Source organism: Myxocyprinus asiaticus, chromosome 24 (genome assembly GCF_019703515.2).
Source record: "Myxocyprinus asiaticus isolate MX2 ecotype Aquarium Trade chromosome 24, UBuf_Myxa_2, whole genome shotgun sequence".
NCBI lineage: Eukaryota > Metazoa > Chordata > Actinopteri > Cypriniformes > Catostomidae > Myxocyprinus > Myxocyprinus asiaticus.
This window is the reverse complement of record NC_059367.1, coordinates 6,229,487-6,256,894: the sequence shown is the minus strand read 5'-3', so window position 1 is coordinate 6,256,894 and position 27,408 is coordinate 6,229,487. Positions and strand designations below refer to the sequence as shown.

Sequence of the window (27,408 nt, the reverse complement as noted above, 5' to 3'; positions counted from 1 at the left end):
AGCGAGAACCTCTAATCACGACCACGAGGAGGTTAACCCATGTGACTCTACACTCCCTAGCAACCCGGGCCAATTTGGTTGCTTAGGAGACCTGGCTGGAGTCACTCAGCAAGCCCTGGATTCGAACTCGTGACTCCAGGGGTGGTAGTCAGCGTCAATACTCGCTGAGCTACCCAGGCCCCCACACTAATGTTTTTTTTTTAACTACACGGAAACATTCGCCATTTAACAGCTGACAGAAGTGATGTTTTAAACACACATGGTGTGATGTGAAGTTGCTAGCTTTAGCATGTTAGCCAAACTCAGTTCAACGCTCATATCTAAAATAATGTACATATTCACACTGCGTAGAGTGACGGTAAATCCAACTTAAATATGTAAGGTTGCTGTCTTCACTGAAGTTTCGCTAGTTGCCACATTCACCATTAATAAGGGCAAGCTGCGAACATTGCATACATAAAGTGTTACAGAATTACAGTCTGTTTTTTCAGTTGAAGAATTAGATCATCCGGATACTTGTTGTACTCTATTTTTTGTTTTGTTGCATTTTCAGTGTAAACATACTATTTACACTACAAAATGGCATAGAATAGTGCAAGTGTGTGATTTGGGATGCACCATGAGAACTTTTAATGAATACTAATAACGTCATAAGGGTGTTCTATAAGGTTTTTTTAACTACGTTTGTTCCTAACAGACTGACTTCGTACGTTGTGGCGTCTTTACCTCATGGGCCTGTTAGTGTTAGTTAGATGAGTCACCACAATCATCCTTTTGTTCACGCAAGGATTTGGAGAAGAAAGAGTGCTGCTGACATCATGAAAACTTGCTACCATAAAGCTCAACAAACTCTGCAGATTCTTCAAAGCTCAGGAGCACCACCTTTAAAATTTGGTATAGAAATATACACATTACACAACTTCCTTTATTTGGCCCTTTAAAATTGAAAGCCACACCATCACACAAGTTTGATACTCCTGTTCTTTACTGTGTTAATGGAGTTTCTCAGACATCATAGTGTACAGACAAACCAAATAAGAAACAAAACTGTATTATAAGTTAACATGAAAATGTTCAGTTTTAAAATTATTTATTTTAGTAGAACTGCAGTCCATCTCACATTTTTAAATATCCAGACACAAACTGTCTAGTTATTAAAATTAAAATTTTAATACAAATGCTATGAATTCATTATTTATTAATTTTGATTGTTATCATTTTTTCATTTAACCCTTAAATGCATGGGTGTTTCGCCAAACATTATTTCATACTAGGGTCTTTAGCGACCCGGCACGTTTATCTGTCACAAATGGATCTACAAAATGCCCAGATAGTGTCACATTTTCAAAACACTTTCAAGACAATTAGAAAATAATAGAATAGAATATATTCTGATATTTTGATGTTTTATTTTTCATATATCAAAAAGATGATGCAATAAATATAGAACAGGATTCATTACTTCCACACTGAAATTTAAAGGTGCACTCAGTAACTTTTGTCTTTGTGTCATCTTGGACTTACACTGACACCTAGTGGCTTGGATACAGCATCATTTATAATCAATAGTTTTCAGTTTCAGATGCCATTTTAGAAATGTAGTATTCACAGTCAGCCATGATTACTTTAATCATTGAGTGAAAGTGTCAAATAACAGGACAGTTACTGAGATTAAGCTAGTAGTATTCGGTTGGTCATGTGATTCTAACATGGCAGCCCCCATGTGTGGACCCTCTCCATGTAGAATAAAACAGCTTTTATAAGGTTACTGATATGACTGGAGTCTTCATTTTAATGTGAGTGGACATGATTTCCTACATATATTGCAAAATTACAATTCATGTCTTTAGGAGTTTCCTCTTTTAATGAGGAAAAAAATTACTGGGTGCACCTTTAATGAGACGCAACTGGCTGTCAAACACATATTAAGCTACACATAACACATATGTTAGACTTTTTGAGTCTAAAAACAACATACATTATTTCAGTAGTAAACCCAAATGATAACAGTCATATACTGTTCATGTGTTACACTTGCTATAGTTTACTTCCATGTTGTTTCTTCATCAAATAGCAAAGTCAAATGTAAATCAAGTCAATCACTGAAACATCAGCGCCACCTTGAGTAAGACATAGCATGAATATTATGTATGTGTACACGCATATGGAAAACTGATTCTTGTAGTTCCATTGTTGCACAGAAAATCAATGTGATATAGTATTTATTTATAGGAATATAGTACTCATTTGTCTTATAATAAACAAAGAAATATATATCCTGTGATAGTAAACTTATATAGATATGAAATAATCATAAAAATACTGTATGATTTATGAAAGCAAAAAACAACACAAAAAAGACACTATTATATATCTTGGGTCTTTAATGACCCTATATACTTTTGGTTATAAAACATATATTTTTTGCTATTTTTATTTATTTATTTATTTATTTATTACACTATTCAGAAGAGAAAGGTTGAGGAATGCTAAAGAGGTGTGTGCATATTTTCAAAAAATGGATGAGGTACAGGGTCACTAAAGACCCGAGGTATACACCAAAGGGTTAATATATATATATATATATATATATATATATATATATATATATATATATATATATATATATATATATATATATATATATATATATATATAGCTGTAAATTATTAATACATATTATTAAATTTATGAAATTAATTATAACTCACCTATATGAACAAAACCATTTGCTTTGTTTGAAATAAATTTTGTTTGTATGTTGTCTCACCAAAGATATTTTCTCAGGCCCCATGCATTTTAGCAATAGCCCTAAATACAATATAAGTAATAAACAGCTTGGCCTTGATTTTGACACAGACCATTACTTTCATTATGATTTATGCTTCAATTATGTTACCCAGGGAATCTGATAAATTTTCGCACTTGGAAAATGATTTTGGCGTGCCTCATAGTGCTAAAACTAATAAAAACAGCCCCATTGGCGTCTCATCTCAAAGTGAAAAGGAGGGTGCTTCCCGTCCGAGTGCTTTATACCCTCTCTGTGATAAAATGACAGAACCTCTCCCTGATGAAGGATCAAGTGAACTATTAAAACACACATTGTAGAAAGTCTACTCATGCGGACACACTGCAGGCAGGTCTGTCTGAGTTACACTAACATTAGTCTGTGGGTGGGCATGAGGCTTTGTCCAAAACTAACACTGTTAATATGGGGAAGTGAGATTTCAGAAGAAAGACAACACATTTTATAGCAGAGAGGTGCACAGCTAAAATAACAATAATATGGTGTTATCAGGCTAATGCCAGCACTTAAGTCATTTTTATTGGAAATTCAATTTGGTTTTCTTGATTGTTCTCCTTTTGAAGTGCCCTCCAAAGATACCCGTTTTAAACAGATAGATTAGTTATTCATTTTTAAACTGAGGCGATGAAGTACCTATGAAAAGTGACACACACCGAATTGAGATGTTTCTGCCCTCTGTTGGCTGTTTGCTGGAGCATCAATTTCTATAAGGAACTGCAAGCTGTTTTTTTTTTTTTTTTTGGCTTAAATATAACATGCACCACGAAACTTGCTGCCTAATCAGTTAATAGCTTAACTGACAGCTGTTTTGAATGAATGGAACTCTTAAGGAACTGGTCTCCGATCAGTTTGAAAAGCACCTTATTTTTATCCTGCCACTGTACAGCATCCGAAGGCAGCATTACAGTGGCAGGATAAAAATAAGGTGCTTTTCAAACTGATCGGAGACCAGTTCCTTAAGAGTTCCATTCATTCAAAACAGCTGTCAGTTAAGCTATTAACTGATTAGGCAGCAAGTCAGCTGCCTACATTTTCGGATGCAGCCCGGATGTGGTAGATGAGTCGATAGTTGAGGAGTGGGTAGAAACACGGAGAAAAAACAAGTTCGTTTGAATTGGCTGGGGACAAAAAGTCGTATATATTTTTTGGAAAAGATTCAACTCAAATTGCTGCCCGAGGCCGCGTGACAGTTGTTGATTGAAAGAAGATAATTCGCTCTAGCGCCCCTTGCGGCAACGCAGAGAATGCAGCGCGTACTTACGTTGTGTTATGAATTGAGCGCTGACACATTTCAAAACGCAACGACGCGTGAAATCGAGCTTGCGTTATGCAGGTGCGTCTGCGTTCATATACTTGCGTAGAATATGTTTGGGCCTTAATACAGCTGATTACAAACACGTTTAATCATGTACCACATGACACACGGAAGCCTCCCACCGGGAAGTTTCATGTATGCAATTTAGGGCCAAAACCTACGTCACGCAAGTACGCAAACGCAGACGCGCGCATGGCCAACGCATGGTCCCGTTGTTGTTGATATATTTTGTGCATTCTGTGGTCTACGGAAGCTCTGAACCGTAAGGTTAAAAAAATAAAAAATAAAAAAATAAAAATAAATAGTGTCTCAGTTCCTTCCTGAGCCTGTCTTAAATTTTTTTCTCTCTTCCAAAATTTTTTTTTTTCTCACTTCAAAAAAAAATGCATGCGGTACCAACCTTGGCCACCAGGCACCACTACCAATAAACATGTCATCTTATGCTTTTAATGCTTTCTCTGTTGCTATATAGCTATATATTTGAAGAGAGAGAGAGAAAAAAAAAAAAAAAAAAACCATTAAAAAAAATTTTTTGGAAGAGAGAAAAAAAAATGATTTTTTTTTTGAAGATAATTTTTTTTTTTTTTTTATTTTTTAATGAGTGTCTCAGTTCCTTCCTGAGCCTAAAAAGTCTTACAATTTTTTCTCTATTTTTTTTTTTTTTTTTTTTTTTACCTTGCGGTTCAGAGCTTCCGTAGAGATCATATCATTCTCAGCTTTCAACTTTGTTTTGAAAATGTTTTATTCGGTTTTTTTTTAGTTATGACATGTCTCTTCATAAGGAATATTATTTTATTAATTTGCTGCGTTTATTGGCAAAGTTTAGTATTCATAAATGTAAGTATGGTGGTTATAAACCATTATTTTTTATTTTATTAAATTTTAATTCAGAGGTTCAGCAATACCTAAGAACAATTTCCAATTTGAGAAACAAGAAAGCTGTAAAGTGTATTGAAATATGTAAACAATTTGATATTTTTATTTCAACTTTTGTTGTTTTGTTTGTTTTAATATACCTCCTGGCTATTGTTGTAAAAGTTTTGTAAGCATTAATAATAATAATTAATTAATTAATTAAATAAATAAAAAGCATGGTCCCGTTGTACATACACTACCGGTCAGAAGTTTTGAAACACTTGCCTGAAAAGTTTCTCATGATCTTATAAATCTTTTGATCTGAAGGTGTATGCTTAAATGTTTGAAATTAGTTTTGTAGACAAAAATATAACTGTGCCACAATATTAATTTATTTCATTATAAAACTAAAATGTAATAAATTATGATTATTATTATTATTTATTTTTGAAATTAGTTTTGTAGACAAAAATATAATTGTACCACCGAATTAATTTATTTTATTATATATCTAAAATTTAATTAAAAAAATAAAGTTTTTTTAATTGACGACTTGGACCAATTAATAAAGAAAAGCAGCCAATAAGTGCCCAACATAGATAGAAACTCCTTCAATACTGTTTAAAAGCATCCCAGGGTGATACCTCAAGAAGTTGGTTGAGAAAATGTCAAGAGTACATGTCTGCAAATTCTAGGCAAAGGGTGACTACTTTGAAGATGCTAAAATATAACACAGTTTTGATTTATTTTGGATTTTGTTTAGTCACAACATAATTCCCATAGTTCCATTTATGTTATTCCATAGTTTTGATGACTTTACTATTATTCTAAATGTGAAAAAAAAAAAAAAAAAAATTATATATATATAAAAATTAAGAATGAGTAAGTGTTTCTAAACTTTTGTGTACATTACATGTGCTCTTGCGTTGCTCTGGCGGTTACAAACCTTGGACCACAAGGGGGCGAAAGAGTTTTTTAGGCGTGATCACGAAACCGGATGTGGTGGAGACAACATGTTGACAGTTGAGGAGTGTGCTTTTGTATTTGCTAAAAAGACGACTGAAAAATATATTTGGATAATCTAACTCTTTCGGCAAGATTCTCCTCAAATTGCTGCTCCGCCATGACCATTGTTGATTGAAAAAATAAAATCCGCTGTAGCGCCCCTTGCGGCAACGCTGAGAATAAAGCGCGTACGTTATGTTGCGTTAGGTTATGAATTGCACATTTCACAACGCTACAACGCGTGAAATCGAGCTTGCGTAGCAAGATGCGTCTGCGTTCGTGTGCTTACGTAGAGTAGGTTTGGGCCTTTAGTCTAAGAAACAACATCTTGCATTACTGCAATATAAATAAAATTCAGAGTTGCACGCACAGACCCAAAACAGGTAATTTTTTGATCATGAACAGGTAATTTTGAGTAGAAAATGAACTTCAGACTGCACAAAATAAGAAGTTATCAAATGTGTCCACAAAATCAACAATAAAAATAGTGTAAATAAGCTTGCAAACAGTGAAACCATGCAAGCTCATTAATTATTCAAGCCTAGTGCATGCTGGGAACACCAGCTGTGAAAAGTTAAGTAAATTTTACTTATTTACCAGTAAATTTGACTTACTATACATAAATATGACAAGGTTTTCTACTTTAGGATTCATAACTTATAACACATTGTAAAGATAAACGATCATAAATAAAATGTACTTATAAACAAAGCATACATTTTTACTTGTTTGAATGTAGAATTTACTTAATATTTTCAAGTTCACTCTTAAACTACACTGAAGAAAAAAATCTGTTGGTTTAATTTAATTTAATTTGGACATTGGTTCCACACAATGAAAATGAGTTTCTTTGGGATGAAATTTAATTGTAGGCTCTACTCAATTTCTTTGTGTAGCGAAAACCTAAATGAATTGTGTAGCAAAATCCTAAATGAATTGTGTAGTGAAAACCTAAATTAACTGTTGTAATAACTCTATTGAACCTTGCAGCTTGTTAATACACTGAAAAAAGGTAAAGCAGCTCTATTGAAAATACTAAACCGGAACGCTTGAGGTCAACTTAATACATTTATGTTTGACATGAGAACAATTATATTGCGTAAAGTCCAAGAGATTTTCAACACAGTCATCAAAAATGATGTCACATTGCTATGAAATGTTTAAATGGATTCAGACTTCTAACGGATGATTTTCACTCAACGTGATTTTTACTGCTTGGTCAACTTATTTAAAATAAGCTAATACAACACAATTCTTTGGTATTTGGTCTCAACTTGATTTGTATTGTGTACAATCCATCTACATTCACTTAATCCAATTGTGTTGGGATTATGTGAATAATGTTGCATCAGTGTATGTTGCATTCCCAGCATGCTTTGCATGGGACTGGTTATTTTGATATATTTCTATGTAAAATAAAATAAGTTAGAGACTTGTTAGAGTTTAATGTTCTGTTTTGTTGGGATTTAGAGGAGTTTCTGTCATGTTTAATGTTTTTTTTTTAAGGTAACTATAGTGTAGAAGAGTGAGCTAATGGTTAGGTCGAGGTTGAGTTCATTCCTATTGAAAAATCAGTGTAAATTTTCTCATAAAACAAATACTGAGGGATCATCATTGTAATGACTGACTGGGGATCATACTTGTTAAACATTACAAAAATATGTGTATAATATGCTAAAGTGTTTGCTGCTACAGTTGCAATTTAAATTATTCAAAATGTGATGTCTTCAGTGTGTAAATTGAAGCTCAGTGATCACTGGACTTTCCAGCAAGACAATAACACCAAGGATACATCCAAGTTGTCCAAAATCTGGTTCAGGGATAGGTCGTGGCATGTCCTTAAATGGCCCTTTCAGTCCATCATTAAAATCCCATTGCAAACCTTTGTTGGGATTTCAAGGAAGCAGTAGCAGCACAGAAACCAAAGAATGTCAATGAGCTGGAAGCTTTTGCTCATGAGAAATGTGTAAAACGTCTAATAGAGAGGTGTCTGAAGCCTGAGAACATTTACCTGAAACATTTATTTGCTGTTATTAAGGATAAAGGATGCTCCACAAATGATTGACTTTGGGGGTTGAATATTGTTGACATGACATTTGTGGAGAGAATTAGTTATTTTTTGGGTAAACTGAACTCTTTGTTCTCAACATCACTCAAATGTGTATTAAAAACTTACTTTGACTGTTTTAGGTTTTAGTTGATGTGTTTTAATTCACATCACCAGAATGTATTTCTGGTCAGGGGGGTTGAATAATTTTGATTGGAACTGTAGCTACACTGGGGAAAAAAATATTTTGTGGTGAAGTAAATGAAGTAGAAAAGATGAAGTACTTTCTACATTGAATAAATTGAGATTTTAAATCATCGGATTAGTCTTAGCTTTGGACGATAACACGTAAACAGGCATGTTTATGCACATTGGATAAGCGGTAAAGGTGTTTACATACAGAGTGAAATCGGCATAATGGTCAGAAATCTACCTGTGTCAAACGGCTTATGCTTAAACTGTTTATGAACATACCCTGATAAAGGAACGCTGTGTAAGGTGTTTACATGACCACAAAAGTTTCAAGTATTTTTAAGCACTTGGTTTGTGAGATTTACAATCTTGTAAAACTATATTTTACAATATAGTGGCCCCAGAAAGTATTTTGACACTATTTGTCACACTTAAATTGTCTGAATTTCAATGCACAAATAACGAAACCACAACCCAAGTGGCATCTGCCAACAAACTATGGTAGAGACAGTTTTGAAATTACCTTGAACCAGGTGGTCTGAAGGTAATCTTTTTGGAGGAGGTATTAAGTCAGTTCCCCTGAAGTTAACACAGGCGTCCTAACAGAGTAATCACAAGTGTAGTTCATTACATTAAAGGTTCAGTTCACCCAAAATCCAAACATTCTGTCATCATTTACCCTCATGTTGTTCCAAACCTGTATGACTTTCTTTGTGGAACACAAAAGGAGATGTTAGGCAGAATGTTAGCCTCACTCATCATTCACTTTCATTGTCAGAAAAAAGATGCAATGAATGTGAATGATGGCTCAAGAAACCAGCACAAAAATGACTTAAAAATACAGCTGTTTTACAACTTCATTTATACTTTCACCTAAAAGTAAAAAAGAAAACCTAATATCGAAGAGTACAAAAAGAATTCTGCATATCTATTGCTTGTTTCAATGTTGTTAGGAAAATACAGGAATTTACTGGAATGGAGAACAACATACAACAAAACACATTCCCTTTCCTCAAGTCTGACTGGACATCTACAGGATATTATCAAGTACATATTCATGAGATGAAGGTAAATGTTGCCTAATTCTTCTCCATTTTTTTGCAGTACAGCTATACAGTGAATTTCAAAAGTGTTTTGTTATTATTTTTCAGACGATGCTTTTGACTACATAAACTGATGGCAGGTTTTAGGACATTTGAACAGGCAGGAACTGCACAACAATATCCAAAACACAAAAGAAAGGCTCGAATCCTGTTGCTGGGTGTCCAACAAAGAGGCTACAAAGTAATAATTTAGCTGGAAAGAGTGCCAAGAGAACAAAGCGATTTCCTGCGCTTTGGGACTGAATGTAGGGACGTGCAATTCTGCATTATACCACCGTAAAGCTAAATGTGACAACACAGGATCACACAAACACAAGCACAAGGGATTGACATTGCATAGATCGAAAAGTAATGAAATGTATTTGTTTTCTCTCATTTTAATAAGCTTTTATGGCTTGATATTTACATCTGTTCTGTGATTTTTTCTAAAAAGCATTTAGAAACGTATTTTCCCCCTCTTTGCCAGCATTAATGTCTTTGAAAACATATTTGATAATATATTGATATTGATCCATGGTAATGGCACTGTACATGTAAAAGACTAAAATAAAAATATCTTCCGTACGTTTGTTAGTCGCTGTGCTACATCGTCATGTCATTATTCAATATATATTATTATTATATACATGTTTACCATTACACATCACCACATGGTGTAGATAAGTTGTATTATAGCATAACTAGAGCAGTGTAAGGGATGTTTTCCTTGTTGTTTTTAACTACATACACATACAATAAACATAGTTTGTCTTTTCTCAACTGGGTAAAGATTCATAATGCCAAAATATGAAAAAAATAAATTATATATATATATATATATACCATTCAAAAGTTTAGGGTCACTTACTCATGCTTTATTTTTTTCACATATTAGAATAATAGTAAAGTCATCACAACTATGGAATAACATAAATGGAACTATGGGAATTATGTTGTGACTAAACAAAATCCAAAATAAATCAAAACTGTGTCATATTTTAGCATCTTCAAAGTAGTCACCCTTTGCCTAGAATTTGCAGACATGTACTCTTGACATTTTCTCAACCAACTTCTTGAGGTATCACCCTGGGATGCTTTTAAACAGTATTGAAGGAGTTCCCATCTATGCTGGGCACTGATTGGCTGCTTTTCTTAATTATTTGGTCCAAGTCATCAATTTCAAAAACTTTATTTTTTTAATTAAATTTTAGATATATAATAAAATAAATTAATTCGGTGGTACAATTATATTTTTGTCTACAAAACTAATTTCAAACATTTAAGCATACGCCTTCAGATCAAATGGTTTCTAAGATCATGAGAAACTTTTCAGGCAAGTGACCCCAAACTTTTGAACGGTAGTGTGTGTGTGTGTATATATATATATATATATATATATATATATATATATAATTCTAGTCTGTCGTATAAAAAACTGTTTTATCTGTTTCCAGCATTGTTATACTTTCCCATAAGTATACTAAAATCACACCTCACTCTACAGTTGTATTAAAATGAAGCGTTCTTCTCGGATTTCCCTTCAATGTGGCTTTTGGCTCAAAAAACGGGTCTATAAAACAGGATATGAACATTAATGACAGTAAATATGTGTGACAACCATCGTTCAGGCAAAGCCAACGAGTTGGTAGAACAATATAGAATAGTCTTTGTAGGAATAAATCATCCAACTGTCAGAATGTCGTCAGGAATGAAAGACATAAGTCGTGCAGTAATGCACATTAAAATGACAGTTCAATGATTCACTAATATTGTTCCTCTCTGGCAGAGAACAGGAACATTTTTGTGAGATCAGATGTTCTTTTGAATGTCAAAGCAAGCACGACTGCTATCTGATCATGTAAACCTTTGGTACTTCACCATGAAACTTCCTGCATAGACAATCTAACTTCAGCACAAAACTGTAACAAGTGATTAAACCAGAGAAATATGGAATTGTTGGGGTTTCAATTTGATCAAATCAAGATTAACTCAAAGCATAATGTTGGCCTAAGAAGTATGTGGCCAAGATGCAATGCAGCTCAATGGTACCTGTTTGGAATAGCTAAACACCTATTTAATACATTTTGAAATGTCTAGGTTTTGAATGTACCAGCTCAGGGAAATTCGAGAAGGATATAGCTGCAGGCAGAGCTCCAAAATGGGGAGGGAGCTCCAATTCACCATCAAAGATATAGGGAGCCCCAAACCTAATTTTCCCTAACCCTAACCGTGTGTGGAATTGACGTGCTCTTTTAGAGTTGGTGCAACCCCCTTTTGAGGTAACCCCACCCTCTTTTGGAGATTCCGCCCCCATTTGGAGATCTCCAGCCTGCAGCTATACCAACCTGGGAAATTCTGGCCACCCAATTTTAAGTATTTATTCATGCTGTTAAGCTTTACATCTTTCAGAGCATTTACAATTCTACTTGAAACTGTTTTGACTCCATACTCAACAGCAGCTCCATAAAAGAGCAGAAGAACATAGCAGGAAGTTAAAGTTGAACAGGATGTTCTTTATCGGTCTGTGGGTTTTTCCTAAGGACATAAAGCGCATTTAAAAACAGGTTTATTACCACCATGATCAAATGTGCGGACATGCGAGCATTTAGATACACATTCTCACACACATTAAAAAAACAAAAAACACTACTGTCCCTTTCATATTTGATGAGCTACCTCAATATTGACGTCAAGTTCAAAATTCTGAGAACACAACTGAAAATACCCCTATTATGCATTTTTCTCCCTAAAATGTTTCTTTTTAAATGTATTATGTTATCAGCATAACAATCGGAGTCAAAAGTTTAATTTAAATATGCACATGAATTTCAGAATTTATTTGTATTTGGTGTGTCTGCCTTTTGCTTAAATGACAGCATGCACTCGATCTGGCATGAAAAGTGGATAATCATGTCATCCAGAATGATTTAAGAAAGATCCATCTTGTGTGCTTCAATTTAAGACAGAAAATCTGACGTTTTGTACAAAGTAGTTAAAATGGTCAATGTCACAAATTTGCTTACATTTCATTAGTGGCCTAGAAATCTTAAATATTTTAAATATTTCTTCATTTTATATTAAACTTTTCTTTGTTATTTATCAGTATTATTTGTTTTACAGGTTTAAATGATTCTAAATTTTGAATGTGGTTGCTAACCTTTGGACCCACTGGCATATGAAGGTGAGGATTGAATCTAAAATGAGTCATATATTTCGCATTTCAGGCATGTTTTTGTCCCAACACGTCTGATAAATTCAGGTGGCTTTTTGTCCACAAGTTCTTATCATAGTGCTTGCTACTTTTCATTTAACTGCATAATATAAACAAAATAGATGTTTAGCACTGAATCTACTCTACGTACATATATTTCTGCTGTATATACAGTATATTCATCAGAGGTCCAGATGATAAACAAGGCTTTAAATATCAGCGTCTTTCTTTTCTTTGTGTTTTTGTGTCCTCTCTTGTGTGGAACTTACCACTGTTTACAAGACTTCTACAGTACAATGATTAATAAATGACCTTGGGATTACTCTGCCCTCTACTGGCCGTCAATGGAGTGCGCAAGCAGGAACGTAAACGCTGGGTTGCAGAACAGCTGTACCAACCTAAACAACAGTCCTTGTGGACCACGCCAAGCTACTGTCCGACATCAGGGTGTCACAAATCTTCCTCCATGCTGAAGCTGCTTCTACGACTGCTTGTTTTGGAAGCTCCCGGGGACACAGAGGTGAGCAGGGGATCGGCACCACCGTCGTCCATCAGGATGTCCCCCAACCCTATATCTGCCATCAGGGCAGGGTTAAATACAGAGGAAGCAGGGTCATCTAACTCGCCAAAGCTGAGATTCCCAAGGTCCAGGGGACTTGTTAAGGCCCCGCCCACTGAGGAGGTGGAAGAAGGCGGAGACAAGAAAGAAGAGGGTGTGGTCTGGTTGAGCCCCGCCCCATTGAGTGATAAAAGGGTTTTAGAGAGGGCGTCATTGCTGGGGTGGGAATCCAGAGTTAATGTCTGCTGCTGGGAGAATGTGGAGTCAGAATTCTGGGATGAGATGCCGTGGACACGAGCCTGCATTTCCAGCTCCTGTAGATCCAACAGAGAGAACCATTCAAAATGTAGGATTCGAATACAAATATCCCACACTCTTTTAGTCGGAAATTCTGATCGGATGAGCAGCAATGAAAATTGTTGTAAAATAGCCGATATATATGCACACCTGTTAGCACACAATCAATTTAATTCTAGATATAAACTGTTAGTTAATAACTGATTTAACCAAATAAATACTGGAACTAGAGGCGCAGTGGAACTGTAATCATTCCTGAACTATTCATCATCAAAAAAAAATATACAATAAAAAGCAGGATGATACTAACACCAATCAATTAATCAAAAAGTGAGGGAAACTGGATTGTTTTATTGAAGCGGAGGACAAAAAGGGGCAAGCAGTTTGCATAGGTAATTCTACATGAAATCGGTGCTCTTTTTGCTTTTCTTGCACTGATTGGGCCTCTTTCATGAAACTTTCATAAATATATGAGCAAATTCGTAGTAATTTGCACATAAAATGGACCTTCCCGAAAACGTTCCACCGGACTCTCAAATGCTTGGATCTTCCCAGATTTGTTAGTAAAACGTGAGTATGTTAGTGAATTCCAAACATTTGTAAAATAGGGAGCAAGTGCATGTTCATTCACAATTATCATGATCTACGCCCATGAAAACACCATATAAGGAAGGCAGCAGACTCGCTAGTAAATGCTGTTAACATCTATGCGGAACAGTAATGAAACCGTTTTTATAAATGAAGTACATTCACATTGTAAAATTTTGATATAGCAAGCACAATAGTGTCTCAAAGAAAGTGAGGACTTACTGTCATCACATGTTTTTGCTGTCATATGACGCTCTTTTGTGAATCAAATGGTTAATTTTTTTTTTACACTTTTTTTATGTTGAGCGAATCGCCAGCATTATTTGTCGAACTTCTCGGGTAAATTGTGATGGGAACTGGAAGTATCTTCAGAGAAATTTTGAATTAAAATTATGAATCCTAATATATAGAGATCATAATCAAATAAATTTTAAAAAAAAACTGTCGAAACGGTCACATTAGAGGGCATTCATTTTTTCAAGAAAAATCAAGCACTTCAGATGGAAAAACGATAAGCAGAGTTGGGAAAAAACTATACTTGAAAAAATAAATGCAAGCAGCAAATAAACATTTCTAAATAAGTACAGGCTATGTTTGAAAAGAAAAAGCTTTTTTCCTTCTTTTTTTATTTTTACTAATTCATGTTATTTTTTAAGGTTAATTTCACTCATTTAATTATTAGTAAATTTTTTAATTACTTGGCAGTTTACCTGAAAGAACAACACATTCAGATGTCTTACACATGATTTACACGTGGTCAGGAGCAGGTGTACATTTTTGTCGTACCAACTAACGTTTTGAAAACACGAAAACTTTCATAAATCCGAGAATTTACGTCAGAACGGCTTTACGAACGATTTTAACAAAAATTTATTCTGCTCGTGTTTCATGAATGAGGCCCATTGTGTGGGAAAATATCTCCGGATTTCTGTGGAATGGATTTGAAAACGATAAAATGTGAGCTAAGAATATCACACTTTTATTAATATCTAAAACCAATAGAAGCTATTTAAAAAAATAAGCACTAAAGGAGCATGGATCTTTGTACACAGGTGTTTGAATTCTGCAGGCGCAGCTTCTGGTCAGCGCTTTAGCGAGAGCTGAAGCATACCTGAATGCGCAGGAGCAGACTGCGGTTGGCATGTTCGAGCTTCTTCTGTCTCATCTCAATCTCTTTGGATCTCTGCTGTTCTTTCTGTAGCTTGCGGATGTAGTCGACCGATGCCTTCAGGATGGTCCCCTTATTCCAGCGCATCTCCCTGTTGATAGAACACAGAGCAGCGATTGTTAAAAGTACTGGGCACATCACAGCAGCTTAATTCAAAAATATTATTGGAAATGCATTACGTGGAGTGCTGCATATAGTGATAGACCAATATATCAGTAAGTATATTTGGATATTTTAAGATTACTGACATCAGCCTGTAACTTAACCATTTCCAATTAACAGAAGGACTTCAGAATAAGTTTGAGTACACTTTCATTTAATTTCAGTAATTTTCTTCTGTGTAATTTAATGGAATTTGATGTACATCTCATTTGCTTCTTTTAAATTATTATATTTGAAATATATAGCCATTATTTAGTACATTAGCCAAGTTGTTCAGATATCGTTATTAGCATTAGCTATTGCAAAATAATTTCAGTCAAGTGTTGTTAAAACACATTTCACATACATTTCTATTATGTATATACAGTATTATATTTTACTTTTTATTACTTCACTATATAAAGGCATAAAATACTCATAAAAGCACATGCACTGTATTAAATCACAGTAAAAGGTTGTGTTCATTAACATTAGGGCAATAGTTAACATGTAACTAATAATGAACAATAATTGTACTGCATTTATTAATCTTTACAAATGTTAATTACTACATATACTAATACAATTTTAAATGACATTTTCTTAATTAAAAGTTAACATTAATGCATTATGAACTAACATCAACAAACAATGAACAATGGTATTTTGATTGTTCACTGTTAGTTCATGATACCTAATGCATTTACTAATGTTAACGAATAGAGCCTTATAGTAAAATGTTACCAAAGAAACATATTTAATACAAATAAACAAAAATCAATGCATTTACCACTGGTAACAATCACTGTTCAACACAATAGAGAAGTGAGAGTGATAGCAGAGATACTGACGGGTCAGAGGATTTTGGAATAAGCGCTCCCAGTTCCTTAATGCGGTCATTAATGTTGAACCGTCGTCTTCTCTCAACTACAAAAATCACACACACACACACACATACACACACACTGAATGGATGGGGAAAAACTAGGCAAGCAAGATGTTTGTTACAGATAAACAGTAATGTAATTCACTTCCTTATATTCCACAGACATCTGAAGACGTACATTATCAGACATCCAGCAGACTTCATGTTAATTTATCACACAGACTCAAAAATATTGTAGGTTAGAACAGCAACAAATTAAAAACTCACTGAGGTTGTGGTTGTCTTTTTTCTGCCTCTCCTTCATAATAGCTTTTGCCTCAGCATCTACAAAAAACAACAATTTATGTTTAATATTAACATGTTTAATGCTACTTTAATAAGACTAGCAAAATTGTCATGTCTGGCAGTGTGACATGCTATACTCCATCTAAAACTATTTAAAAGAGCATTTTATAATCATTATACATGAATCTTTTATGCCATCATATTAACTGAGGAACTACATATATTTGTACTTTTACAAATTAATCTGGCACACTACTGGACCATGCAAAACTATATAGTAAAAGGCAAAAGGTTAATTAAAAAATGGTGAAAAACTTGTGACTGCTTACAGGAGCTAAGATAAGCACTTTCCCTTTTACATTCATATACATTCTAAACTAAAATCTTGATGTTGATAAAACAAGTCCATTGATACGTTATGGGCCGTTCAGACCGAACGCATTTTTGCACTAAAAAAAGCTAGACTCAGCGATACGAACAGAACAGAATGCAGACGAGAAGTACTTTTTAAACTTGAGATGGCATCTAAAAAACTTTGTGCTTACAATATGTGCGAGACACTGAGAAAAAACGAGCAAGATGTGGCGCAATGGTTAAAGACATTTGTCTAGTGCACGTTTACATAGAAAAACAACTGAAAAACAGCACGGTCAGATGCAAAAACGTGTTAGGAGTGAACGGCACATATGCAACCCATTTATCCTCCTTCCATTCCAAGTGACGGCCTGTAAAAACGTTTATCATTTAATGTGACATTCTATACTTTTTAAATCAAGCCAAAAATGTCAGCCAATGACTAATCGGTACTTACACTAATCACTTAGTCATTAGTTCTGCAAAAGCATAAATATACACCATTGGCTTAAAGCTTGGATAAAATGGTGAATCATATGCAGTGATGATTTTATCTGAACTGGGAACTGCTGTGAAACTAGGAAATGGCAAATGTGGTGTCTAACTGCTCAGGGTTGGGCTGTAATGGACTAGATGTAACTGCGTTCCGTATTTAGAATATAGAAATTAAGTTACCTAGTTATGTTTTCAAGCATCTGTATTCAGAACACAGATCCATTAAAACATTTTGTTAGAATACTTTTAGAATATTTCTCTCATAATGCCCACAAAATAAGGCAAAATCTTGTCAATCAAGCGAGAAACAGCGTTTTTCTAAACTCTGCACAAGCGCACGCTGCACATTGATCCTCTCGCTCTTTCTTCCCCAGAGCAGCTGCAGCGCTTGTGCAGTGTTGCCACGGTCACGACTTAAAAACAAATTTGGCTAATTTGAAATCACAGTCGCGGGTTAAAACTACAGAATTACGGTTGCAGTTTTTGGGATACTTAAAAATGGACAGTAGACACTAGATAATAAAAATACAACATCTTTTACATGTATAATGATTCTGATATTGAATATCTGGCAACCGCACTGGCACACCGTTGTCTTAACAATCAGTGTGCTATAAGCTGTGCACCAGTATCAATACAGCCTGCAATGTTTTTTCACAAAAATATCATTCAAGCGCATGATACATTGTTTCCCGCGATTGCAATTGCTGTGTAAATACATTTATGCTGCTGCAGATGCGGCTTCTGTGCCGAGCTTTGCAGTGTAAAGACAGACAGCTCTCGATAAGCATTTGGTGAGTCACGCCCACATCGGAAACTTGCAGAATGAAGATCTGTTGAGAAATAGCAGTTATACACAACAATAACATAAACAGGTAAAATATGGAAGAAAGTACTGTACGACTAAAAGAGGGAAAAGGACTTGAAATGGATCAGAGGTGTTCCAAATGACGACAGAAAAACCTTATATAAATAGTTAATGTAAAATTAGTGGATTATAGATGTAGAAAAAGTAAGATTAAGTACTTTCTACATTGAATAAGTTAAAGCGTGAACTTGAAAATATTAAGTAAATTCTACATTTGTACTCAGTTCAAACATGTAAAAATGAATGCTCTTGTAAATTAAGTAAATATTACTTATAGTTTATTATCTTTACAATGCATCATCATGTACAAATTTTAAACCTTGTCATAATTATTTGCTAATTTGAGTAAATTTCACAGGTAAATTAAGTAGATTTTACTCAACTTTTCAAAGCTGGTGTTCCCAGCATACATCAGGCTTGAATAATTAATGAGCTTGCACTGTTTCACTGTTTGAAAGTTGATTTACACAGTTTTTATTGTTGATTTTGTGGTTACATTTGGTCAAAAATGTACATATCTGTTTTGTTATGATCTCGGAAATAAATGTGTGTAATTTGCATTTCTTACCTAATTTTGTGTCATAATGTATTAATCAGTACAATCAAATAATAGGTTAAAAATTTTAAAAAATAAATAAAAAAAATATTCACAAACAACCCTGCTTGGTAGCTACAATGTCACAGCTATAGGGACTTTTGGGTCTTGGAGGTACAGGCAGCATTTTTGTACATGCTGAAAGTGGATGAGATACTGTAGTTGACCACAAACTGCCTTAAGTTTGCCTTCTGCCTTCCACTGAGAAAAACATTAGTGTCCAACTCCACATATCATTTAAAGAAACTAGCTATTCAGATTCACTTAGATCTTAATAGTGGAGATGTACCGGTAATATTTAGATAAGAGATAATAATTATATATCACATGTAATTCTTCCAATTGTGCCTTGCCTTTATAAATATGTACTAAAAGTATTCTGAATATGTTACTTTTTTATGTGATGTATCGGAATACATTACTGACTACATTTAAGAGGGTGTATTTAGTATTCAGCCCAACCCTGTAACTGCTGATGTACTCAGACCGACTCGACTGAACGGTGAAGTACCAGAGAAATGAGGAAGAGGAAGCCTAGATATAGATAGAGAGATGGAAGGACACAGATAGTCGTGTCTGAGAGTATTTGTACCGGTCAGCTCTCTCTTGACATTGTGCAGGTCTGCAGGGCAGGAGTTGCTGACCGTGATGGTGGGTGTTGCCATCCCCGGACTGCTGTACACATCCAGGAGGTTCCCTGAGACTGGCAGCTGCAGAGAACCAATTACAATGCATTAAACCGGGCCCCGCCCAATGCATTATCTACTGAGAGACCCCCCCCATCACCACATGGTGTACCGTACGGATAACCTTCATTCAACTTAGATAACCACAAACACAAACTAACCTGCATATCTGAAGGGCAACATCTTTAACAATGACCAAACGGTTCTCATGTGCACGTTTAATTGAAAGTGAAACAAACTACTCAAAAGACAAGTCAAGGACAAATTTATGGAGATCGTGTCCAGAACTAAACAGATAAGAAAGGAATTTGTAAAACTACTTCAATCTGTTAATATGTAATGAAACCTCTGAGTGCAGCTAACCACAAATTTCTGTTAGTTTTTACGCAAGTTGTTGAATGTGACACTTTAAGCAAGATTTTTTTTATGAAATTAAAAAAGTAATAAATTAATAAAATATATATATATATTTACACAGATATTTGTTCTGTTCGCATTTCACGAAGAAGTCCAATGAACCAGTAGATATACTGAGAGCACTGAAAACAAATGTATAAACTACTTACCATAACATCAGATATTTTTGGAATTTTGTCATAGGTATGCAACCATCCATAAACATTTTTGATGTTTAAAACACGCAGGTTTACCAGAAACACAAAAGTATTTGTTTAATTAATCTTGATACACAGAGCAAGCCTGAAAGGTGACTTTTGATTTGCAAAGTTGAAGTGACAACAGTACAAAAATCAGTTATATATCAATCCCACTAAATTTCTGCAGTTTTGAGGCCTGGCTCTTTAAAGATGGCCTTAAATAAATCTCATTGTCCATAACATCCCAAGACAATTTAAAACTTCACATGAAATTATTTAACCAAAGAGTCATCAACACAAACTTGCCAGTATTCGCAATGGAGCCAAGAGTCAAATTTACCTCAATCTTGTCTTTTTTCTTTTCATTCTCCGGCAGTAAAACCAGAATCCTCATGTTCTTCACACACCCGTGAAGTGCTTCCTCTTTCTATGTGACTCTCCGTAAAAAGGGACGTTTAGAAATGGGGAAATATATTTTAGAATACAAAAAAAAAAAAAACCTTGCCACAGAATTCGATCAGCTTGTGCACACACGTTGAATGGACAAGTTTCTCTGTGTGTGTGGCAACTCCTCTGCAGCATGCCGACTCCACCCATTGTGAGCCATGTGTCAGAAGTTTTTATTTGCTCCCAGCGCAGAACTGGATTCTAGTGGTTCGAGTATACATTCAAATCAAACGCCCGAACACAAACACTACACTGACTATTAATCACACAAGCCTTCACAAAAAAACTTTAATCATAACTGGTTGCACAACCTGCCTGACTCAACTGAAAATTAATGATTTGAAAACCGAAATTACATTACATTAATATCAACATGTCAAAGCATGATTTGCCACAACTGGTGTTTTGCAGTGACACATTTTTTGCATAAAACTGGTTGCACTGTGGAATTCTAATTAATTTCCCTGTAATTTACAAAGAAGTGGCAGTTTCATAATTGGAAAAGGAGTGGTTTAAAAAAATAAATAATAACAATAAAACGCTATTTACGTTCTGCTCCCAAAAGATCATAAAATAAAGCAACAAGTCAATACAGGCCACATATTACATTGATTTGACCAAAGTTAAGGGTTTTTCCCTTCTTTGAATCATGCCTAAACCCTCTAAACCATGGTAAAATTACTGTATTACACATCCTTGAATGGTTTATTTTCTTTTTTAAATTACAGCAACAGCAGTTTGTTCAATAAATAGCAACAGTTATTATTATTATTCCGGGTTCAAATCAAGTTAAGCTTAATCGACAGCATTTGTGCCATAATGTTGATTACCACAAAAACTTATTTCAATTCCTGACCCCTTTTCTTAAAAATAAATAAATAAATAAATAAAGCAAAAACTGAGTGGAAGTGAATGGGGCCAATTGTTGGAAGGTTTAAAAGGCAAAAATGTTAAGATTAATTTGATAAAAAACACACATTAATTCTACTGTTAAAACTCGTGTAATATTTGAGCTGTTAAGTTGTTTAAATCGTCGTTCTTACGGTCATTTTAGCGTTTATTGCGTAACATCGTCATGGCAACAAAGTTGTAAAATTGGAAATAACTTTACACAGAAATGGTTAATAAGAGATTTTATCACACTAAAATAATATTAACACACATATTGTTTACGTCTTGTAGCAATACTTTTGAAACAGTGAGTATTTTAACGTTTATTGACTGGCCCCCATTCACCTCCACTGTAAGTGCCTCATTGTAAAATTACTTGTACTGAACCCGGAATTTTCATCCTCTATGCAAGTACGTGAATGCAGACATTTCTAACTTTACAAGCTCAATTTTTTGCATTGTTGCGTTCCACATGTTACAGAAATAACAAATATGCGTTGCATTCTTAACATTGCTGCAAGGGGCACTATAGTGAACATTTATGTGAACTTAAATGTGAACAAGTCAACTACTGTCATGGCGGAATAACAGTTTGAAGACAACATTGCTAAGCAAATAGAGCAAATAAAGTCAGTATTCTTAAAGCAACATGCCTGATTAAAAGCAAATAAAATTTAATAGCACAGACTTTTGAAGGTAACTCTATCCCCCACCGAGGTTTGTTACCACCACAGTAACGCAAAAATGCGCATTACGTATGTTCAACTGGACCTGGCGTTGGCCAAGCATTTGCATTTGCGTACACGTACTTGCATAAAGTATGTTTCTGGCTTTAATCACAATAACAATTACTCCGCCAAATAATATAGTTCATTAGCCAAACTTTACTGCTACTCAAAGTGAAAACGCAGTTACAACGCCAAAAGTGAAAGTGAGAAAAATCAATGGCTTCAAAGTTTGTTTATTTGTTTTTTAATAGTCCAGTTAAATGTGAATTATAAAACCCTCTCTGTCACAGGACAGATCATAGTCTAAGAGACCTGACAAAATCATGTAATTAATGCGTTTTCCCTTTTCAGGGAAGAAGGCTGTTTTGTGTGTACCAAAACAAAGTAGCAGCTTGCCACATTCATACAAATTGTGCAGTCACTGGTGTGCGAACAGGCTATTTTACAACGCTTTGAACACACCTAATCCAATCAGAATTTAGTGTTAATAACTCCGTAAATTCAGCATGTAAATGTTGTGTAATTTGTTCTTTAGAAATAGGTGGCAAAACTTCTCAAATACACACAGGATAACAGTGAAAGTTACTTAGTGTTGCTACATACCGTGTTGGGAAGCTGCAAACCAGAGTCGATCAATGTCATAAATTCATCATTTAAACTTGACTCCAGGCTGATGATGTCATCGATCACGTCCTCAATCTATTTAATGACATAAAGAATAAAACACTTAGCAGGACTTGTAGGTAATGCCGGTTCCTTGCAGCACAGACATCTGCTTTAAAGTAATATTTCCACAGTGAGTCATACAGTAGATCTTTAAATAACACACTACACTGCGATTTCCAGAGTGACACATCGGCCACATGAAGATGAGAAGTACAACCAGACATCCGATTCAAAAAGACACTTATATGTGCCTCCCATTTGGCCATTTAAACTGTAAGTCTCAAACCTTAGACAGCCTGTATTTCATCGTAGGGCATTCAAGGCAGTTATTCTGTTTGTGAAGGGTCCTTCCGGAGAAAGACAGGGCTGAAAGTCTTTAATGGCCAAACCCACACAAAGTGCAAAGTGTGCTGGGGTCATTGGGCCGTGAGTGTGATATTTACCAGCACAATGTGGTACCAAATGCAAAGTGCCCCAAAAGAGTCTGACCGACTTCACACAGTCGCGACAAAGCAGTCCATTGTATTTAGTCAACGAAAGATGCATTCTTCAACTGGACCTTTACTTAATTAGTTGTCTAGCACACTCTGAATGGCTTAAAATTTGAGATTATTATGACAATAATCACTGGTTAATCTGGTTTTTTTAAGCATTTTGCAGACTGTGACTAGCAAAATAAGCAGCCTAACGTGCAAGCTGGTCAGAGTTTTACAACCACAAAGTTAAACTTTGGCAAATTCTTAGTTATATTACTGTACATTTCAGAATCTGAATGGCAGCTGTATTATCCTTCTGATACTTACAGATAAGACACTTTTGAGATAGCAACACTTAGCAGTGTATGAATCTGGGATGGCATGAGAATGTGAAATGATTTTTGGGTGAACTATCTCTTTAATACAAGTGTTCTGTCTGGGGATATATAGTGTCTGGTATGCAATACAATGTCATTCCTGTGGGTGGAGTAAGCTTTTTAAAAACAGTACTTTATGGATGGTTAGGTCATGTCCCTTTCTGGTATATTTCTGTGTATTGTGCTACTAAGTTCCTGCATTTATTGGCTTACCTTGGTCAAGACAGGAGTTGAAAGATTAGATATAACCTTGCACAGACAATGTTAGGGCACAATTTTATCACAATAGTGTCATGTTAACATGTAGAATGTTTAAACCTTGTTACTAAACTTTCAATACAATGTTTATTCTGGTGCCGTCTTGTCTCATAGACTTTCATTGTGAATGCAATACTGTAAACTCATTTTTACAAAGTAAGGGATGAGATAAAATTACTGTCTGCCCATAAAATATGCTGTCCATAGAAGTTAACTTGTATTTAGTACAGAAGATTCCTTTAAGACAGAGTAACTCCATTTTAAAGCTAGCAGCATTACTGCCTACACTATGTGCCCTGTACAAGCTATATATTAGCTATATAAAGATCAGCTCTGGGTTAATTTCTAACCTCTTCTTTGTTTGATCCCAAGCTGAGCACAGCCAGTGGGCTGCTGGGAGTGCTGCTGGGAACAGGCGCCAACTCTGGGGCGGAGCCAGGCTTGGGCAAGGGTGATGTCACCATGGTCTGATTGGCTAATTTATTTCCCAGGGTGTGAGAGAGGTATTGCTTCACTTGCTGTCTCTGAGCCTGTTGAATGTGGTACTTTGTTGGATTTTCCAAGTGAGTTTGAACCTAGGATTCAAACACAGAACAATAGGCTTAAGATACTTTTGAACGATTGTTTGCAGGACAGCAACACACACAAGTTTTATTGAAGGTTTACAAAATGAGTACAAGCTAATGCAGTAACAGATATGACAATGTCGATGGAACAACATTAGAGTGAGTAAATGATGCTTAATTAACATCAATAATATATCAATATACCTTCAGCACTTCCACGGGCACCTGTGTGGGGGTGGCAGGCAGGGTGGAGGTCACTGAGATGGCAGGGGTGGCATCTGTGGCCCGCAGCCGAGCGCTAGATTCCTGTTTCTGGGCCTCTCGTCTCTCCTGGTCTTGAGCCTGCTGTCGCATCAGCTCCTGTCTCATCAACACGCGTGACGTCATCACAGAGCCGGCTGGGGTCACGGGATCAGCAGAGGTTAGAGAGCCACTACAAGGGCAGGTGATGAGAAGGTAAATCAGCTTAGAGCGCCACACTACTCCCTCTTACTGTAATCAAATTACGACAAGCTATCTCTGAAATACACAGCTAAGAATTCCCCATGTGAAAACAGCGTGAGAACAAGGCAACTGAAATATTTTTTCTTACTAAAGAAATTTATATTAATCAAAAGGCAAAAAATTCATTTTCCTGTTAAGAAATGTTTTTTCCACTCACGCTATCCATCTCATGAACAGTTAAAATTGCCCCATAGAGCAATACACAGCTTAGTTTATCTATATTTATCCAACATATCCTACCTCTTCTGCCATTACATTCCCTTGCACTTCATCAATCAGATTTGTATTTGTACAAACTTATATATTTTGTCTTATTGTGTATTTCTATATATAGTTATATTTTCTATTCGCTTTTATATTTTTATTCTATTTTTTTAATTATCTCTGTCTTGTTATTGTATTGTTTGTGCACTGGAATCTTCTGTCACCAAGACAAATTCCTGCAAGCGTACTTGGCAATAAAGCTCATTCTGATTCTGATAATATTTCAATAAAAATGTAATAACTGTCAGCCTCTGAAATGACTTTTCTTTTCTGCTGATGTTACCAAGGTATGGAGCCCCTTAGAGGACAGGGCGGGAAATTATTTTCTGAAATATTTTTGCATGCCCTCACAATAAGTTTTGCGTTCCCCCGCAACAGTTTGCGTTCCCCCGCAATAGTTTTTCCTTCCCTTGCAATAGTTTGCTTTCCCCCCGCAATAAGTTTTGCATTCACTTGCAATAGTTTTGCTTTCCCTCACAATAAATTTACCATGGTTTTACTACAGTAACCATATTTTAATCATGATATTTGTAGTGAAACCTTAGTGATAATATGGGAAAACAAAAACTATGCAAAAATTATAATTTTGTGGGTATCATGGTTTTATTATGCAAATACCACAGTTTAACTATGATTTTACTATAGTAATATTGTAGTAACACTTTAAAATAAGGTTACATTTGTTAACATTAGTTAACAATATTAGTTAACATGAACTTACAATGAATAATACTTTTACAGAATTTATTAATCTTGGTTAAATATTAATTATATAGGCTAACCTTTTTTCGTATTTTTTTTTTAATGTATTTATTTATTTATTTTTTTACGGAAACCATGGTTTTACTATAGTAATATTGTAGTAACTATGAAAAGTTAAGTAATCGTGTTTTTTTGGCAGAAACTATGGTTTTAATACAGTATATTGTATCCATATAGTAACCATGGTTTTACTATAGATTAACCATGGTTAATATTGTGGTTACTATAGTAGTATTTGTAGTAAAATCAAAATAACCACAAAATTATGATTTTTATTACCATGGTTTTTGTTTTCCTGTATTAGTACTATGGTTTTACTATGAACATCAAGGTTGAAATATGGTTATTTTGGTAAAACCATGGTAAATTTATTGCGCGGGAACACAAAACTTACTGCGAGGTTACGCAAAACTATTTCAGAATAAATAAATAAATAAATAAATCCCACCCTGTCCTCTATAGGGCCACGTGGATGAAGACGTGTCCGCTTGCACCCATTTCTCCTCGGTGTTACACAAATTATTGCATCGAGCTCAAAACACCGCTTATCAAGAACCACCATAACAGCAAACAATTGCGTGAGGGATTCGCATCGGTCTCAAACCCACACTGCCCAAGAAGAACCACAACAACAAACATTTGTGGTGAGTCATGGCATCAGCACACGTTATTGCAATTTGCACTGCATGCCACATGTTTATGATAGCTTCGTCCATCAGCAGTGAGGGATTTACATGTGATAAATGTAAGGAATTAGTCAGGCTGACGGAGAAGATTAATGAGTAAGAGACACGCATCCGAAAGCTAGTGGAGGTCAGTGAGAAAGAGAAGCCTGTAGATATTGTTTCGGATGCACGTAGTACAGTGAGCAACACACACTTCGGTTCCGGCTGTAGAGCCCCTGCAGCAGGGCATTTGGGTGATGTCTCGGCAGCATACTCGTAGGGCAAATCAATAGATTCTACCCACTCAGTGATGCACCCACTGAGAAGCCTGTTGGAAACGCCCTAGTTATAGGTGATTCTATTGTAAGGAACATGGAAATAGAGACTCCAGCCACCATAGTACAATGCATTTCGGGCGTGTGGAGGCAGGGTGTGATCGAGCGCTGATCTGTGGAGAGCGAGGTCCGGGAATGCTGAGTGGTTAAGGATTTACACTTGTGCTAACACCTGTTTTGTATTCCCAGTGAGCTGTAAATCGGAGATAAAGGGGGAGGAGACGGCAGCAGACGAGAGAGAGAGCCAAGCTTCAGAGATGTGTGTGTGTGTTGAAAGAGCTGTTCTGCTGAAAAGCGAGTGAAAGGAACAATAAAGAAAATATTACTTGAACGAAGTACGCCATCTCCCACTTCCTCATTCTCTGGAACCAATGGATTTGTTACAGGGTGGCAGAGCGTTTGACATCAAATCAAATTTACAAGTGCTGGCTAATGCTA

General features: G+C 35.4%; 1 protein-coding gene across 12 annotated transcripts in view; it reads right to left on the bottom strand.

Moving 5' to 3' along the window:
• LOC127415031 (transcription factor E3-like) overlaps positions 1-27,408 on the bottom strand; it is a 50,094-nt gene that overhangs the window by 9,012 nt on the left and 13,674 nt on the right. For 3 of the 12 annotated variants that reach the window (XR_007892892.1, XR_007892895.1, XR_007892898.1), the window contains exons 3-12: positions 24,645-24,873; positions 24,225-24,449; positions 22,701-22,796; positions 19,342-19,459; positions 18,006-18,119; positions 16,420-16,476; positions 16,118-16,193; positions 15,069-15,216; positions 12,912-13,386; positions 8,744-8,819 (exon numbers count right to left, since the gene is read on the bottom strand). Coding sequence is in view for 4 of the 12 variants with exons in the window: in XM_051653497.1 (XP_051509457.1) it covers positions 12,964-13,386; positions 15,069-15,216; positions 16,118-16,193; positions 16,420-16,476; positions 18,006-18,119; positions 19,342-19,459; positions 22,701-22,796; positions 24,225-24,449; positions 24,645-24,873 (1,486 nt within the window). In the remaining 8 variants the exon portion in view is untranslated. Of the gene's footprint in view, positions 1-726; positions 883-8,743; positions 8,820-9,063; positions 13,387-15,068; positions 15,217-16,117; positions 16,194-16,419; positions 16,477-18,005; positions 18,120-19,341; positions 19,460-22,700; positions 22,797-24,224; positions 24,450-24,644; positions 24,874-27,408 lie in introns of those variants that run through there. The other 9 variants (XM_051653497.1, XM_051653499.1, XM_051653500.1 and 6 more) reach the window with 5 other exon arrangements.